Source organism: Lepisma saccharinum, chromosome 21 (assembly GCF_977018435.1).
Source record: "Lepisma saccharinum chromosome 21, izLepSacc3.1, whole genome shotgun sequence".
Taxonomy (NCBI): domain Eukaryota; kingdom Metazoa; phylum Arthropoda; class Insecta; order Zygentoma; family Lepismatidae; genus Lepisma; species Lepisma saccharinum.
Window position 1 is genome coordinate 5,572,687 of NC_139249.1, and position 19,749 is coordinate 5,592,435.

The 19,749-nt window shown below is 38.6% G+C and overlaps 1 protein-coding gene across 1 annotated transcript in view; it reads right to left on the minus strand.

Annotated features, from left to right (window-relative positions):
* The window catches only part of LOC146004378 (uncharacterized), a 134,150-nt gene that overhangs the window by 12,320 nt on the left and 102,081 nt on the right, over positions 1 to 19,749 (minus strand). The window contains exons 4-6 of the mRNA XM_083143179.1: positions 8,672 to 8,896; positions 1,595 to 1,707; positions 985 to 1,177 (exon numbers count right to left, since the gene is read on the minus strand). Coding sequence (XP_082999305.1) covers positions 985 to 1,177; positions 1,595 to 1,707; positions 8,672 to 8,896 — 531 coding nt within the window. The remainder of the gene's footprint in view (positions 1 to 984; positions 1,178 to 1,594; positions 1,708 to 8,671; positions 8,897 to 19,749) is intronic.

Here is a 19,749-nt window from a genome sequence, read left to right on the forward strand (position 1 = left end):
GACACTTTACAGTTCTAAGTTATATATGTAACTCCATTTCGACAAAACGTGGGTGCTCTGAACCCCTCATATATTATTGTACCAGTTCCACTTAACTCTGAAGTTAACAATTTGATTATCCATGGGGTACATCATCATCATAAGCAAAAATTAGATCTGGGAAATAGTGTTATATGAGTATCAGAACCAGTGCCTGGATTGGATCGCATATGCTACAAAGCCAGGAAAAATTTGGACACAGCATGAATGTTTCATTGTCTGTTTCTTCATTATTTGTTACTAGTGACATGAAGCCTTCATTTGAGGAAAGCACAAGAAGTGTTTAAAATGTCTTTGCAAAATAACACAAATTATGTCATTCTTCAGAACACTGAATTTTGCACATTAACACAAAAAATGCTGCAAATTTGCAAAAGAGTTACCTGAAGCACAATGAGTTCTGTTACAACGAAAAACTGTGTTTTTATGCTTGTAATAACTAGACAACAAGAGGAAATAATTCTGTTACTTAGCATAGATGGTGAAAGTTTGATTCAAGAGATTGTCATGCCTCATTATTGCAATTTGGCAGTTTAGTGTTTATAGTTAGTGGCCGTGAGATTAAATAGTTTTACAAATGCAAGAAATCTGGTCATTTCTCACAAAGGTAAGCCTTATTTCTTTTTTTTTATCATTAAAACTAAACTTTGTCTCAATTTTCCAGAACTAAAGCAATGTGAAAATCTTCAGCATGGAAGAAAAAGTAGACTCATGTAAAAAGAACGATCATTTTAAATTAATAACATTGAATTTTGCCATAAACCGCGAATAAATATAACCGAATTGCAGTAAAAACAAAAATAACGGAAATTTAGGAAAAATATAAAACAAAAACTTCATGTTGCTATTCATTACTCATTCTCATTATTGTGTCTGATTTAGAAACAGAAAAGTGCCATCACATAAATAAATATACTGAGTGCCAGAAATTGCAGCACTACTTACTCTGCTTGAACCCAAGATGTGGAACCCTGTCGATTGGTGAATTTCGTTCTCTCATGAACTGGAACAACTGCTCAAGGAATTTCTGCTCTTCCTTGGTGACAACAGACTTTCGTTTGGAATCTGCTAACTCCCGTCGCAACCCGTTCCTACTTGGTGATGGACGTGGGTGTGCTTGAGGAGATAAGACTTTGGTCTGAAACAATAAAAAAGGCATAATTACTTTTTGTCTTCCTTGTAAAAGATAAAGTTCCCAGTGCAGCTCTGGGAATGAGCAATGAAAGTATAATTATGGAATGTGGGGGTAGGGCCCCACACATTCTCGATCTCTGCCACTTTGGAGGTGATGTAATCAGCACCATGCTCTGGCTGCCTTCACCCCCAGTTAACCCATTGATTTGAGGGTGGGTTCCAGAGCTGGTTTATGCAGGGACAAGCTTAGATCGCCCACCCCAGGAATCAAACTCTGTCCTCCTGCGTGGCAGTCACATGCCCTAATGAGTAAACCACCGCGTCTCTCTCTCTCTCTCTCTTTTGTGGCGAACTTCAAATATGGTAAAACAAATATCCTTAACCATAACTGTGGGAAATTGTACCCACACAGCCTACTTACCTTAGTACTTGAAGAACCAGTAGAAATGGACGATTCTGATTCGTTCGATTCCGAGCCTGGAGAAGGACTTCTTTTTTTGCGTTTTTTCCTTGGCCTTCCTTTCATTTTTGGTGCTGCAAAATCAAGCATATTTTGAATAACAACGGAACCATATGAGGCATGTAGGATGTATATTTACAAAAAGAAAATATTATGTTCCCATAATTCCACTATCGACAATTAACTCAAAATGCTGTGAATATAAAAATTTATCGTAATGAAGAACAATGATAGAAGAAAAAGAATCATGTTTTGTAATGTTATAAATATACATCTCTGTAAATTTAGGATTTAAACCCTGGAATTTGTATTTGCACTGCATATTTTAATATCAATTTTATCCCTAACTTACAGTTTCAGTATGCATGACCAATAGACATTTTCATTATGGTTCTAAACATAATATGTAAGGTAACTCAATCCATTCTACAGTAGGACCACACGCAAAAGAACATACACAGAACCATGTCTCCTATGCATTGTACTAGCAAGTGGAGGGGAGAGGTAGAGTGGAGCAGGCTTCCTCATGGCCAGAGTTGAATGAATGGAGGGGAAGATGCACGTAGGCATCTGGCCGAAGTTTCTTTTGTTTGTGGTCACTTTATAGAATTGTTTCCTTGCATAGTTTCTACATTTCACAAAACCATTGGAAGGGTTTCAGGTTTGAATCCCAGCCTGGACATAGATGCTCCTTGTGACTGTGACTACATCAATTTCATCATATCATCACTCATCCTCATCATTAGTCAAAAGTGAAGCAAAATAAACAAAACCAGTGCAGACTTTAACTAATCTTTCTCATATCTCCTCCATTACAAAAGTGTGTCTATGCACTGGTTTATAGCTTTTCTATAAAAATTCTGAAACTAATATTCATGCTGCAGTGAGTGAAATTGTGCATGCTAACTTAAGGTGACAAGACTTATGAGCGTCCGCCCCCCCCCCCCCCCGGAAAATGAAAGTCAACCAAAAATTATGTATTTCACACACATAATTTTATTTTAGGCACAATAATATGTGTTAATTATTGCATGAACACCATAAATTCAAATTTAAGCAATGTTTTTTTAGGAAACAACACTATTTTTGGGGAAAATATGTCTTGTTTGCACCCCCCCTGGAAAAAAATCCTGCGGACGTCCATGTCCATAACAACAGTGACATAACAGCACGTATTCATTATGTAGCTTACGTGTACTTAAGGTCGGCAAAATTTGTACAAAAAAAACTGCCCTGGCAAGGAAATTAATGTCAAATACATAAAGAATTGAATATTTATTAAATACAATAAAAGGTTGTTAGATCCGTTGATGAAAAGTAAAGTTCCTGATTTTTAAATTTTAGTAATTAGGCTAGTAAGTCTTTCGGGGGGAGGGGGGTCCGGACGTCTCTTAAAATACGTCCTTGCCCACGGTAGCAGAGAAAAGGGATGCAAACCTCATGGCAAAACTGTCGAAGCCCGGAATCGGCTGTAATTCGTTTATTCTGTAATTGTTGACATTCGTACTTACTTATTCTGCATTGCGAGAGATTGTTTAACAAGGGATTACGCTTTCTTTTTTAACGAAATTAGTATCTATTGTCGACATATCGAGTAATTATTGTTCGTTCCTCATAATACACAATATATACAAGTAATTCACGTTATAATAAAATAGTTATGTGCAAACTCAAAATCCAAATTCTGGTCTCACGATTTGTTTCGACAATGTCGTTTATTATTTACAAATTATATCGGCCTCACTAGTGATTCCATTCTGTAGTGCAGCAATAACAATCTGTATTTAATATTCTTGAAATAGATTAAATATGCGGCGCGGGAAATATAGATATCAATCCTGTTGTTTCCGTCGTTCGAGTTATCAACATCCTGCAATTTCGTCAAATATTTCGCCGCAAACTTCCTGTGCTGTTCTTCACCGTCAAAATTAGGTTTAGAAACATAACAGTCAACTAAATATGTTCAACAAATCACTGAAAGATGGTTAAACATGAGAAGAAAAAAACACGATTTCAACTCGTCTTGAATTCCCGTCGTTAGCAGTTCGTTGGGTTTATCACTAATGAATACAACACATATTCAGGTTTTATTAATTCATCAAACACTGTTTCCACGTGCTCGAATATGCTACGCATCATATCCATCGTCAAGCAAGCTTACATGACAGCTGACATGCTTTGGTACCGGTCACTTTTCTTTGTCGAAAACCTCTTCCAATATAACTACGATTATATACGCTCCTGCGAGATGTCATGAAGAAGAATTCCAGGAATATTGTTCTGGCATGCCTGACAAAGTTGTGAATTATAGTTATAAAGTTGGTAAGTAGTTATTAAAATTAGGAGCGATAACGTCATACAAGCACATCCCCGAAATACTCTTCAATCTTTGCCCGGAAACTTTGCTGGCAACACGATCCACAAACTCTTACAACCAAATCACAACAGAAGCCAGGTTGGAACCAATGAAGTGAAATACGCGGAAGCAAAACTTACCCAATGCCAGGTTCTTCAACGAGATACGAATCTTCAGTCCACCTGCGCTGCTGATAGCTTCCATCTTACTGACATGCAAGGTCACGCGCCTGACCTACTCTCACCCCAAACGACGGAACGGAATGCTACACATAAACTGAGCCCGAGCTGGACGGTAACAACTTCGCCACCGCAAGAGCACATGCTAGGTTGGTGCATTATTCGATTGGTAAACTCTCGCACGGCTCGGCTCAAGGAAAAGGCTTCTTACCATTCTGGAAAATCTCCGCCTTCCTGTCCGCACTTTGGAATCTTTTCCGCAACGCTTCCGACCGGAATCAACGCAACTGCAATAATTATATTACGGACACACCCACAAATAATGTTTCATTGCTAACGGCGGCCATAAAAACTTGGATATTGGTTTTACTGACCAAAAATTCGTTCTTTCGTGTGATTTGATTCCGGTTTCTCATTGCAATCACCGACCAACTAATGAAAATAACTACCGAAAGTATGTTGTCTACTTCTACTATATAACAATGCAACACGCAGTGAAAATCGAACATCATCATTGGCTACAAATGCTTTGTCATTTTTGCCCGCCCGGTCCACAATCATAACATAACAGAGAAAGAAATAATACTTTTCCTGACCTTTTCATCCACACTTTTATATTCACCCAGCAACTGATGCTTGCGAGAATTTGTTGCTGCAAATCGGCAAGGTTATTAGAAAAGTATATGCAAATCGGATCATTTTTAGCAAAATACTACATGTTGTTATTCAAAATTTATAATTTTCTTTAAAAATGCCCTTGTTTGGTTTCCAGTCACAGACTGTGCAAACTGAAGCTCTACTAAGCGTATATACACATATATAGACGTACAGTTTACGGCATATTTATCTACTTATGTAACCAACCATATATTAATTTTAGTATTTTTAATATTATTTTCTCAAATCTATGACAAGGGTCAGTTGTAAAAGTGGCCTTAGAGGCCGAAACACGCCTGCTAAATAAAGACGATATCTATCTATTGCAGCCTCCATCCCCGGCTTTGTTTCACCACTCCTGACCTCCCGATGGCGTTGCGGTAACTTCCCCGAGTTGTAATTAAGGGACTCTGGATTCGGTGCCCGTTGAACCATTGTTGAACGCACGTAATGGATCGGATCCCACTTTAAACAGTGAACTTAAAAATGAAATAATAATCATAATAACAATAACAACAAGAATCATTCCAATATGTGAGTCGATGATTTAAAATTCCGGTCCAAAAATCTTTCCTAGTTTTTTGTGCAAAACACATTTCCAGAATTTGCACTCAGATTTCCAAAGCTTTTTTTACGTTATTTTTGACGCGTAAGTCACGCGTGGATGTGTATGTTACATAGAGAGCACCATATCCTCAAAATCAAATTCACACATCTCCTGGTTATATCAAAGGGTCCCGGGTTCGATACCCGATGGGGGCACATGGTGGTTCGGATCCCACTTTAAACTGTACATCCAGTCCCGATTAGCCTTTCTGTGCATAAAGTGGACACAAAAACACAAACATTTCTCCCAGTAATTTTTGTATAACAACATTTTTACCAATTTTACTTACAATTGCAAATCTTCAAATTTTCCATCATGAAGACAAAAACCCCGAATGGCCTTTTTCAATATGTCAAACTGTTGGAGGGGTGATAATAACCCCTCTGTAATTTCCTCCTTGACTTTCTATCTACTGATTTTGCTGCCCAGGAGTGCCTACCTATAATTGATCAAGCAATGTATCCTGCAAAATTCACGTCAAATTCCCAAACACCTTTCATTTGTGTTTGACCTAGCTAACCCAAGGTGACTAATCAGTTCTTGGAAAAGTTTGGACAACTATTTTACTAAGAATCCCCTTAATTCCGGACAATTATAGTCTGGCAGGAAAAGAAGGAATGCAGATCTCAATCCCATGCTGAGCTATGTCCTACAGAAAGCCACATCAACAGATAAGTTTCAAAGCGGGATTTTAATCTCTAAATATGTGACTGACAGTTAAACGGTGAAGTGTCACTTCTGTATGCCTGCAGGTGGCCATCGCTCTCTCTCTCTCCCAAGCCAGGCCCGTACCCGGGGGGGCATGCCCCCTCGAACCCTGAAATATTTAAATGTGAACCTATAAAAAACTACGAAAATAACATCGTCGATTTTTCAATAATAATAAATGAATGTGTTTCTTGTGTAGAAGTCTCCAGCCTGCAATATTGGGTAGTTAGTTTTCAAATCATTGATGCAAGGTTACCAGACTTCCGATTCACCGATTTAGTCAGAAAAGTGCGTTACTTTTAATCCCTGTCCCGACTTTTTTCGAACTGCATCCTTGATGCGAAAATGCCTCTTTATTGTTTTTGTTAACTCACATTTAGACATGTTATTTATTGTAATAATAATTGCTAGTATGTACACACACACACATACAGGTCTGGCCCCTCCCTCAAAAAAATCCTGGGTACAGGCCTTCCCCAAGCTGTTCCAGTTCTTAGTGTAACATATCTGGTAGAAGAAACAATTTTTGAATATGAAAGGAAGGGAGGGCAGGTTCGCACAGAATTGTGGGTGTGCGGTTTGAAATGGGAAAACAAAAGAAATGCAGTGTTACATTCAACAGAAAATGCAACGGAATTATTAAGCAGAAAACATGATTACCTTCACATCTCAATATAAATAAACGTGGTAGAAATGACGCGGCAAACCCTGAATTTTAGCAGAATCAATGGATGAAAAATATGTCTCGATCTCATTGCAAGGCCTTGGTTGCATCGGTTTCTGCCAACGGAAATATGTCCCAAAAAAAAGTATTATGATGATCAAGGAACGAATTTATATGTAGTAAGAATGTTACATATTTAGTTTTTTTCACCAAAATATGGAGTTAAGTATGAGCTTAAAATTGTAAAAATGTACTTTTTTAATAATATAAGACACTACACGAGCTACATAAAATACAGTACGCTTATATTGACACACAAAATGTGTTTTTATTTTCTGTTTCCAAAACAATGAATAACAAAATTTAGTTGCAAGTGATGGAACGTGAGAATCTTTCTGTTGTCTCTTAAGATGGATTTACATTGACTAAAATTGTGTTCAATATCGCAAGAAGTATGGGACTGTATTTTAAATTTGTCAGTTATTCGCAAGAAATTCACACAACTCTTTCGGTCACACAGGAACATGTATTACTGTACAAATATGGGGTATATGTTGAGAAATGTTCTGAAATATGGAGATAATATGTAAAAATAACTAAAATATGTCAAATAAGAGCCAAAATCTAGTATATGTACAAACATGGAAAATAAAAACTGAATTTTTCGAGTCTACATGCCATGGTGCGCAAAGAAAATAGAAAATATAACTGATTTCAGTTTCATACATAATTATGTATTTACATTATAAATACGTTTCCTGATCATGATACATACAAACTTGCAGTGGAAAAACTTTAAGTCGAACAAAATTAATCATATTAGGACGCTGGCGCTTGGTTTGTTTGTTTTAAGTGCAGCCTGTGCTCAGATAGGCTAATCGGAAGTGGTTATCTAGTTTAAATGGGATCCGAAAAGCTGTGCCTCTACTGGGGATCGAACCCGGGACCATTGATTACAAGGCGCTGTGTTGCCACTACGCCATCAGGGATGCTATCCCCCCTCCCCCAATGAACACTTGGCGACCCCTTGCTCACTACAGACGCCTCGGTAAATGAGTTGTGAATTGTCTGAAGTTTTGTTACAGTGTCATTTTACGTCGATTATCTTCCAATTTTGGCTGATTGCAACAATCGGGATGATTAGATAAAGTTGATAGTTTGTGAACGACTAACGTCTTTTTGGGGGGTCGGGCAGAACATGAATCTCAGGTCACTAGAGGTTAACAAAAAACCGAATTTGGGGGGGGGGGGGTGTCACCATTGTGTATATAAACGCTCATACTTTCATGTATTCTTTTTCCTCTCTCTCTCTTCTCTCTTGTTATTTATTCACAGTGTATTATGTTCGACATAATTGGGAAATGTATCCTGTGCTGAACAAATAAATAATAATAATAATAATCCCCTTAAGCTTAAGTCACGTCTGAGGGGCAGCCCAAAGTACGACCTGTCTTTGTACTTTTTTAAAAAAAACTGAAATTATAGTAGGTTATGCAATAAGTTTAATGTAACGAGAGCTCCCGAAAGAAAACCTTATTATTATTTGTATCAAGTACAGAGTCTGAAGAAGACCTTGCTAGAAGGTTGAAGCGTTACGTTTAGTTTATGTTTTTAATAAAATAAATTACTGCCTTGGTCAGCATATTTAGTTTTTCATAATCATGGAAACAAGGCTTAATGGTGTTACCTCTAGCTAACCTTCTTGGCGGACTGGTTAGAACGGCGCGCTACAACGGAAAGTGTCCCGAGTTCGAATCCCGGCCTGGGCATGGGTGTTCGTGACTGTCCCTTCATCAATCTCACCCTCGCGGAAGAAGAGCTACGTAAAATAACCAATTTAACAAATCATTAGAAAGCAACCGCTCACCTAGATGATTGCAGAGAAGTTCGTGACCCTCCAGGTCGGGGTAGTCGAATGTGTCCTTGCAGAAGAGGACCCTCGTGTTGGGGGCGCCGACGGTGAACCCCCCTAGGGCTACGACGAAGGCGTTCCTCAGCCACAGGTTCTTCACCCCCTCCAGGCGCTTCAAGATGGCCCTGTAGCGACAGTACCTGGAGTAGTTCAGCACCACCACGGACGAGGAATCTGCACCTTTAAAATAAAGCAGAATCATAACTTAAAAACTGAGAATAAGTTTATTCCATTTTTAAAAAGCCAGTGTTTCAAACTTAGCAGTACTACGTAATTATACAAGTGTCAAATACAGACCAGCAGCCCGGGTAGAAGTGATCTGGACAAAAATTCTTGGAAAATGAGGGTGATGGGAAGAAAGGTCTTCATACACACACAAACATGTACACATGGTCGACTCGTGACTCACCACTGAAGGTTATAGGTTCGAGTCTCGCCTGGGCATGGATATTCCTTTGGAGGCATGGATGTCCGCGGGAATTTTTCCAATGAGGGGTAAGCAAGTTAATTTTTCCAGGGGGACAAACGAGGCATATTTCTCCCCCATAGTAGTATTGCTCCCCCAAAAAACACTTCTTCAGATTAGTTATCATGTTCCTGCAACATTCTTCCATTAACATAAATTACTGTGACTGAAATTAAATGTGTGTAATATATAAGTTTATGGTAGTATCCATTTTTCGGGGGGACGTGCCTCACCCCCCCCCCCCCCATTGCCCCCTTCCGGACGCTCACGGTTGGAGGTGTCTGTTCATTTATTCAACTTCATCGTAACCAAAAGTGCCAGAAAGCGGGACAAAACAACAAAAATACAAACAAAACACTGACAGAAGGTAATCCGCCACAGGTAAAACCACATGGAAACAAGATGATAATTCCTACCACAATGTCAATAGTTTAACATATTAAAAAAAATACATAACTCTATGCGACGCACAGTCTCTTTGCAATGTATACAAAATCCAGCGCTACCTATTATGCATCATTGTGGAACGAATAAATATTGCCAGGCAAAATTGTCAATCAACATGTTCAATCGCTTTGTTTTAAACAATTCAAGATTGAAAGAATTGAAGCAAACCAAAGACGAAGCAGTAGGTAACCTCTACAATTCCTTTCCTTAAAAAAGAATAATAATTACAATATTTTCGAGAAAAATAAACGAAAATAGCGATGGACAATTTGGCTGGTAATATTTACGTACCACACTGTACTAGCGCATCACTCGTCAAAATTCGCTACCGGCATGCAATAACAAGGAAGAGCCAGTGCCCTAGGCCTCGATACATAACTTGAAATTAATATTTTGATGTCTATTTCTGAGCGCATACGAGAATTGAACGTTCCCTAATACCCAAATGAGCGTTTTACCCGAGACACAGCGCAGGATCAATATCCAAAATGTTTCCTTACTTGAAACTACATTGTGGATGGAACCATGATTACCTTTATTAAACTATATTACATGTTTTCGCAGCTCACAAAATAAGCCGCGCCTGATAAAACCTCTTATACAATGAGTGGGTAAGGGGGAGAAGTGATTCAATTGTCAGTAAGCCGCTGAAGAGCTGAGCAGGATAGATTCTGTCCTCCTCGTCCTTGCTGTAAGTAGTTCTTTATGTACTCAAGAGGTGTCTCTCAAATAGAGACAACGTTTTACAATTCCTACCGCTAGGTGGTACACCCATTCACAATAGCTACTTTCTCATGTTTTCATTTACCAGGATTCACACGGGCCGATTCAATAAATCAATATACTCTGTGTATGTTCCGGTTAGCGAGTTCTAATTCAAAGCATTATGCAAATTGCTGAAAATGCATAATGCATTGTGTTTCTCGGCAGTGGCACTTAATAAAAAGATATCGTTACGCTCCCAAATCCTATTATGATTTAGTTGTTGTTCTTCATTTTGCATTCTCAGCAATAAGATAAAATCCCAACCGACTCTCAAGCGATAATGTGTTCAGGCGAAGTTGTATTTTTACCATTATTATTTTAAATACAAGACGGAAAGAGATTGGTAGGTCACGTCAACCATGATTTGACTGAAAACACATGAACCATTTATAATAAAAACGTCATAACGTTTCGAATGGTGCTGAAGCATTTGAAATGTACACTCCTGTTCACATAAAGTGGCACTCTTTATAGAGTTGAACAGTTGAAGTATGTGCCACTTAATCTGAACAGGAGTGTACATTTCAAATGCTTCAGCACAATTCGAAACGTTATGGCATAAAATATCGTTATAATAACACGGGACTGAGTAAATACAAGACGCCATTATTAGGCAAACATACAGAAACGAACTGAATAAGTTGTTCGTTTCTGACTTCATCTGCAGTTATACAAACCACCGTAGAGTGACTACAAAAATATGCGTTGTTACCCATTTTCCCGTAACAAACTCTGAAATTTTAGGCATGGGTTAATAAATACTTGTGCATCGAGTAGTTTTGTTTACATAGCCTATACACTGACACACAAAACCCGGCAATATTGGTTTTCATCAATTTTGATACTGAATTGCTGTAGGTGCGACATAATCTGTTTCAACTTTACATGTAGGCTATCTATGTAGTGCTTTTGCAGTGGCGACGTATATTTGTCAACTATTCGCTTTGTCATGAATGCGGATGAAGAAAGAAAAATAATCCCATAGTTCTACATTAAATCTAATTTCCCCGGAATATTGGTATGATACTAATAAAAATTGCTCCAATCTTTTTTATCCCAGCTTACTCCGACATTCGTATCAACATTTACAACCTAAATAAACTGCATCAAGGCCACTTCTGTACGCGCGCAATGACATCTGACGGGAATTCCAGGAAGCATTTCCACTGCAAGGAATCCGATATATATTTATATAGCGATGCTTACATTTGTTTTCGAGGGGGATCGAAACTAACCAGGCAGCTGCTACATCAACGAGCATATTGTCCACAATGACTGAATCAAGAAGAAGAAAGCTGATCAGCCCAAGGCCAGCCAGCAATTGCACGCTCTGTTTGGTTTTCAAATTACGATTTTCAATATGAATAAAAGCTTAACTTTTCCTTGCCTTCCCCACGGCGTTTTGAAAAATTTCAAACTGGTTTTTATTATTTATATTTACGTTGTTCATTTCGTGGTGGATTTTCTAATTTGAAGTGCAGCGTAGTTTGAAGTTTCCAATGAATGCACCACGATATTCGGCATAGATACTTATGATTCGAGCACAGTTTTCTTTACATATCCCACACACTGACAGCTGACACACACAAAGCTGTAATAGTGGTTCTCATCACTTTTAATATCGAATTGCTGTAGATGTCCAATTTTTGTATCAACAATCATGGGCATCACTGCAATTTTTTTCCGGGGGTGGGGGGTGGGTGGGGTCAGGCAATTTATAAAACTTCAATACTAGAAATAATAATAACTGATATCACGCTTTTATTATTATAAAACAATATCTATTAAACATAAAAACAAGAAAAATAAGAATCAATGTAGGAAAAATTATAAATAAAGTAAGTGACAATAGAGTGACTTCACATTTTGAAGTAGCACAAACCACTTGGGAAAATCCCATTGGCAGTCGAGACTTTCAGTTTCTAAAGTGACGTCATACTGTGTTCTACTGTGCAATTCCGTTTAGTTCATGGAAGTTTCACGTGAAAAATGAATATCTCAAACCTTATTAACGGATTTAGAAATGACCCACGCTTAATATCTAAGGAACTGGCTCGCAATTTAGAATTCAAGGAGTTTATGGCTGCTCATGTTATCATAAAATGCTAATTACGGACAATTAGCAAGTACTTCGTGAACACGGTGAGAGACATTACTCGCAATGTTGCACATTACAAGAGAAGAGATGCGTTCTGCTTCGCAAATAGTTTGACATGAAAATATTAAATAAATAAATTATGCACTTCGCAATTTGAGTGCAGAATTGTCCACAATTTAACATTCCTTTACATATCTGCATTACAACTAGTTGTGTACCCAAATTATTGTCTTGTAAGTATGTAGCATTCAGGCAAGCACTAAAAACTGGCATTAAAATAAGACATTTTATGCGAATGTTTTGGGAAAATTGAAAGAAGTCATGGACGGTGTGTTATGGACGTCGTAGGCATTATTAGAATTAGCCACAGGGCTAATTATAATTGTAAAACAATGTACGTTAGTAGGTTAGGTTTGGTCTGTGATCTTAGCATTTATACAGATACGTCATTCATCAATGGTGGTGTTGTCGAACGCATCCTGTCCACGGGTTCGATACCCAGTGGAGGCACATTGAGGTTCGGTCCCACTTGAAACTACAAGTCCAGTCCCGATTAGCTTTTCTATGCATAAAGAGAACTTAAACTTCAGACAATCCTTCCCATAGACACACACAATGGGCCACCCTGAAGGCACAGTGGTGACGTCGTCGCCTTGTAATGAAGGGATCCGACGTTTGATACCCGGTGGGAGGCACATAGTGGTTCTGATTCTACTTTAAACTGTAGGTCCAGTCACGGTTAGCTTTCTGTGCATAATGTGGACTTATACCATCTACACACTCACACACACACACTCAATTAGATTCATATTGAACTGTATATCTTGTGCTGGCGATTTAAACAAGCCCCATCTTCCCCCAGGCTGTGAGCCTAGACTGGAAGCCAATTCCAGCTATGGGCACGATTGATTGATTGAATTAGCAATTTTAGGTCGCTCTCTTGCCACTTTTGGCTAATCGCGAAGATGAGAATGAGTGACGATGTGATGAAAGTCATGGACACTAAAAAACAATAATGCCCTGGTCGGAATTCGAACCTGGGACCCCTTGCGGTACTAACCACTCTTGCACGCATATCAGCAGCTACAGGCTCAATCGCGACACGAGTCTGTCGCATCACTACCATTGCGAGGCGAACTAAAGGTCCGCAATCAGCGCATCGCTGATCCGCTCATATAAAACTCACAAACGACCTGCATTGGCTCTTCCCCACCACCCCACTTCACGGGAAAACCAACCGATCTAACTTTCAAAAAACACAATCAAAGAACAATCACGATTCATCGGGTATCGAAAGTGTGTTAATGAGAAGTGAAAAGCTGCGTTTATGTAAAAAGAGAGAAAAAAGACGAATAAAAACCGTGCCCTAAAAGGAAACAAAAGAAGGGGAAACGACACACTTTATCTCTCCGAGGATCGATACTGCGCGCGCGCACAGAACCCTCAACCAATTAACGTAGAGCATTCACTTCTGCCGCAGCACGCGTTATTAGTTAAACGCATGAATTTAATTAAGACAATTGAACGCGCACGCGCTCTATTCCGCGTATATGGCTCCACCTAGAGGAACAAATGCTCTAACAGAAAAACAGCAATAATTTTATGATTTCTTATTTTCGCTCATCATTTCTTCTTTTTCAACAAAGACCAAGAGCAACGCAAGGGTCGACAACAATACCACAATAATTGTATTTCTGGTTATTTTGAATCTCCTTTCCTACTTCTATCGTGACGATAAAGAATTGATGAAATGGCCGAAGGACCAAACAATGAAACATCCATAGGATTTGACGCAACAGCCTACCGCAGATGCAAGTTAGCATGAAAAAGCTGGTTTGTTTAAATTAACGTTTGGTTAATCTGTTTGGTAACCTTAAAGAATTTGATGGCCTTTAATAAATTTGGTAATTGTGATCGATTTATTTGTTAATTCTAACAAATAGGTATGCATGATTACTAATAGAATTTGGTTCCGATGATCACCCTATTGCTTCGTAGCCAGAAAGTATTTTTCTGGTTATAACAAACAAACCTTTTTTCACTTTGTGCGTACATTGTGTTGTTACTAGCACTGGCGTACGCAGAGGGGGCTGAAGGGGCTACACCCCCCTCCGAAATTTTGAGATAATCAATATTTTCAAATAAAAGCAGTGAAGAACTCTTGAAAAACCAGTGGTAAATGCAAACCTTGTCTAAAATGCCCTCCGATTGCAATTTTTGAGGGTGGAAAGATTTTAAAATACGAAATATCTTATTGTATATGCTCCTCCCTGGAAAGCCGCTATGCACTATCCGCCTTTACAATTCCAGCCCCTCTCGAAGTATTTAAGGACCCCTCTGAAATACCGTCGACCCAAAAACATTATAATTATCACGTATTAATTTTGTAAAAAAAAAGTTGTTTGGGGCGACCGTTTCAGAAAGCGCTGAAGTCTCAAACTATTTTACGTGATGTAGCCCGTGGACTGGATGCTTACAGGTGTGCATACAGGCAGATCCTACCTGCTAACAGTCGCGAAAATTGACTGCTAAGAGCTCTCTACCCACCGAAACGACTGCCGACACATGTCGCCTGGGAACGAACCAATCACAAGAACAACGTTTCACAACGTAGCGGCATGACAGGCTTCACAAGTCTGCGATTGGTGAAAATCTCAAGCGGCACGTGTCGTTTGTCGCTTCGGTGTGAATTCTCCTTAAACCTAGCCCTCCTTGCCTAACTACAAATGCACTTATTGCAATTACAATTCCACCTAGTTCTAGTAATGAATTTGTGGTTAGGAGGCCCAGGTATATAGCTCAGTACACCATCAACGTAGAAACAACCTAGCGTGGAGCAGTAACGTCAAATTCATTGATTGGTTTCGTCCACTTTATGCACAGTAAGGCTTATCGAGACTGGACCTACAGTTTAAAGTGGGATTCCGAACCTCCTTCTGCCTGCACCGGGTATCGAACCCGGGACCCCCCCCCCCGATTACAAGGCGACGACGCTACCACTGCGCCATCGAGGAGGCACCGTAACGTCAAAAATTGCGTAATGCGTTAACAATGTAAAACCCGCTCCTTAATAATAGCAATGCAAGTTCAAATTCCTCGTTATTATTTGTACACCCACCGGCGAAAGAAACAGTAGGCGAATTGCCCACCACCATTTTCATTCAGTCTGTATTACACAATGTGATGACAATGAATTGAAATAATGACGTCAATAAGCAGAGGGAAATGCCTGCTTCAAACCAACATAGTTTAATTTATTAAACAGCCGTGCACAATTTGCCTACCATTATCTTTGCCGTTCACTGTACATAAGGGAGAGGATAGTTCCTAACTAAAGGAAAGATATTGTAAGCATACTTCTTCTTCTGCAATAGCCGGCCCCCATGGCGGAGTGGTTAGCACATCGCGCTGCGACGCCAGGGGTCCCGGGTTCGAATCCTGGCTTCGAAATGGACGTTTGTGATGTCTATTCATCAATTCATCAATTCATCATATCATCACTCATTCCCATCTTCGCAAATTAGCCAAAAGTGGCACAAGAAGCGAAGTAAAATAAATCAAATCAAATCTAATCTTCTGCAAGAGTTTCGAACTTTGCTGATGAGGAATCTGTGCATAACCAAATCGAATCCAGGCATTTCCTCAGTACAAACCACTTCGGTATTTTCTACTTCTTTTCTTACGTCACTTTTCTGTCTCTTTATGGCTAATCGCAACGATGAAAGATGAAAGGTCACCAACATGATCACTTCAGGACTTAAACCTGAGACCGTCGGTTAAGAGATCGTTTGTCCAGCCCAATATAACATCAAGTAACACACACACAAGAATTAACAAAGCTCGTTTGCTTAGACTTTGTGGTAACCATAAACAATTTTGTAGTTTTGACAAAGTTTTCGTAACAAACAAATGTGAACGATTACTAAAATAATTTGGTTCTGCTTAACCATCATTTGTTTGTCGACTTCTTAAACAAATATTTGATTACGAGAAACTGATTTCTTGGTTGTTCAAATATATATATATATATATATATATATATATATATATAGTAGAGCGTCGATTATCCGAAGTAATTGGGGGACATGGGTGTTCGGAAAACTGGTTTGTTCGGATAATCGAACTGTACATGTTTATTTGCCATAAAGAAGTACTGTACAGTAAATTTATTCATAAAAACAGGCATCTCTTTAAGTATGTATTACAAAGTAACGTACAAAGGCAACTTTAGTAGGAATATATAGTATGTGGTACAGTTTATTAAACAAAAATATGTACATATTACATACGCATTTTGCATGAACAATACACACAGTACACAAAATTAACGTTTAAAAAAATCCTTTATTTTGGTCTGTCTAAGCAAGCCTACACGCTTACGAGCAGCTAAGTCACGTACTTTTTTCATTACAGATATCTGAAAGTGAGCGAGTACACAGTTCGGTTAAGCGGTCGTTCGGTTGATCGACGTTCGGATAATCGACGCGCTACTGTATATATATATATATTTTCTCTCTGTGTAAGTAAATGGTGACCGGCATACGTACTTTCTTTGGAGTAAAAAAAGACGATGCCAAAATTAACCGATCACAATCACTTCCCACCACAAGACAGTTACGGGGCGGGGTGGAGATCAGAGGGGACAAGGGAGGGGGACACTCTTCCGGTCGACCAGTCTTACCCCAGCCAACATGAAAAACTAGATAATTAAATGCTCCTTCCTGACAAACGTGCACTTTTGTATGGTTGGAGGAGGGCCATACTGCCCCAAAGCACATACGGCCCGGACTCAACTGACGTCACTGCATACACTTCTGTAATTAACAATAAACCTTCCATGAACGTAAAGGACAACAGTCCCCACAAGAAATGGTCATTAATCCGCCACTGGCTAAAGTGTGCACAACGTTGTACAGGAAAGCGGTGCCTTACCTTGCAGCGAAGGTCACATAAACAACAAACATCACCTGCCTCCAGCAGGTGCACGATGCAGAGGACAAATTACATATACGGGTGAACCATGTGGCACTTGCATATCCAGCCAAATTCATACATAAGGGGGTCCTGGAGGTAATAAAAAGTTATATTTTTTCGGGCCTTGAAGAAAATGCTAATCTTAAAAAGCCTGTGTTCCTTCAGTCAGAACCAGACAACATTGCCTTTATTTTGGCATTTCTGGGGGGACAGGGAGGTTTATTTTAGTACTTTCGCGGTTTTTATTGCGTTTTTTAAATTTGTTTCCTAACTGGATTTGTGGTTAGTTAGCACATCGTGTTCTGACGCTAGGGATCCTGGGTTCGAATCCCGGTCTGGGCATGGGTGCTCATAGTGCATTGAGAGTATTCCTTCATCAATTTCACCCCATCATCCCTCATCCTCATCGTCGCGATTAGCCAAGAATAGAAGAAAAGCGATGCTAAATAACAAAAATCAAATGCCTGCCTTCATGGAGTAGCTAACTCCTTCAGAAAAAATAATGATGTACACAAGTAGCATACAAGGAAACATAACTTGCATGGATGTCATTTCAGTTTGTACCTCCAAGGCAAAAAGGGTAATAAGTAGAGCCCGGAAATTCAGGCATTTATTTTCGTTAAAATAGGCAGGCAAAAAGGCATTTGTAATGTGGAAAATAGGCACTAAAATGAAAAAAAGGCAAAATAAATCGAAAAAAGGCACATTTGGAAGTCGCTTACTTTTATCTTTAATTTCTGGCAACATGTTAAAATCTACATTGGGAAGAGCATTTCAATTTTCTCCGTCTTGATTGCACATAACTACAAGGTGTTTTTTTAATTCCTCAACATTCATTGATAGTAGTCTGTCAGAGAGAATGTTTTTCATAATAGAAAATGATATTTCTACTTCGACAGAAGTTATTGGAACATACATAAAACAAGCTAATGTAGATCGACGCATTTCGGTAACAGCATTTTCACCTTTTAGAATATCACAAATTGTTTTCAATTGTTTCAAGTCCTCATTTGCACTCACTACCCGCTTGCACTTTTCCGCAACAGCTGACCCCTTTTCTCCTGGCACTTCCATCATCTGCTGCATAGATTCCTCGTACATTTTCATGGATGCTACAAGGTGTTTTTTTAAGTTCTGTAATTGTAATTGTCTCTGGGAATGCACCATAATGTGCAAAAATAAACTTGAATAGCACAGGAGTTTTTTCACTTCACGAATTGAAGCCGCTTCATTTTCTGGAAGAGCATCTATCACCTCACTGATTTTTTCAAGGTTGTTAGCATAATATATAGCTGCTGATATCCAGGTTCCCCATCTGGTCAAGACTGGTTGCGGAGGTAAACTAAGCTCAGATGCAACTTCCTTATTTCGGGTTCGAGAGGGAGATTTCAGAAATATCTTCTTTGTGTTCGAAATCAACCTGTCCACTTCAGCAGTCAATCATACACAAGGAAATGTTAACCGAAAGGCAATATCCTAACTGAGCATGAAATACATTTTTCTCACACTTTTCTCCTTCAGCAATGTTGAAACATGCATGAGTTCAATATTACTTAAATAAGGCGAAAATTATTCACATAATAAACGAAAGAAAAATAAATGCCAACAACGTTTTTTGGGAGAAAAATATATACACATTTTTTTTTAAAAAAATGGTCAAAATTAATTGAAAAATGCAAAAAAAAAAGGCATCATAATTAAAAATTGGCAGTGGGGTCCCAAATAGGCAAAGTGAAAAGACTTCTAAAACATTCGAAACAACATGAGAAACGTATATCCGGAAAAATTTTATCAATATATGCAGTGGATAAAAAGAGGCATTTTGCCAAACTTCCGGGCTCTAGTAATAAGATACCAATATACCAGGGGAAATAAAAATAATCTCATTAAATCAGATATTAATGGATCAATTATTTTACAAAACTCAGAACTTCTTCAACCACGATTTTAATAAGCAATAAAATGATAAGACCAACCCTTCGTTCTAATCTATGCATGAGTCAAATTTTGTGTAATATGCCTATTTAGTTGGTTGATTGATTAGGTGTTTTAAGTCCACTTTATGCACAGTACGGCTAATTGGGACTGGAACTACAGTTTAAAGTGGGATCCGAACCACTATGCCTATTTAGAAATGGAACTTGTGCTTATATAGTACGACTTCTATTTTCTATCCAAATTTTTTAAATTTTATATTTGTTATTCAAGATATTTAAGATAATACTAGTTTACACATTCAATAATTGAATGTAATGGTTGGATTGTAATGTAATAATTGGAACT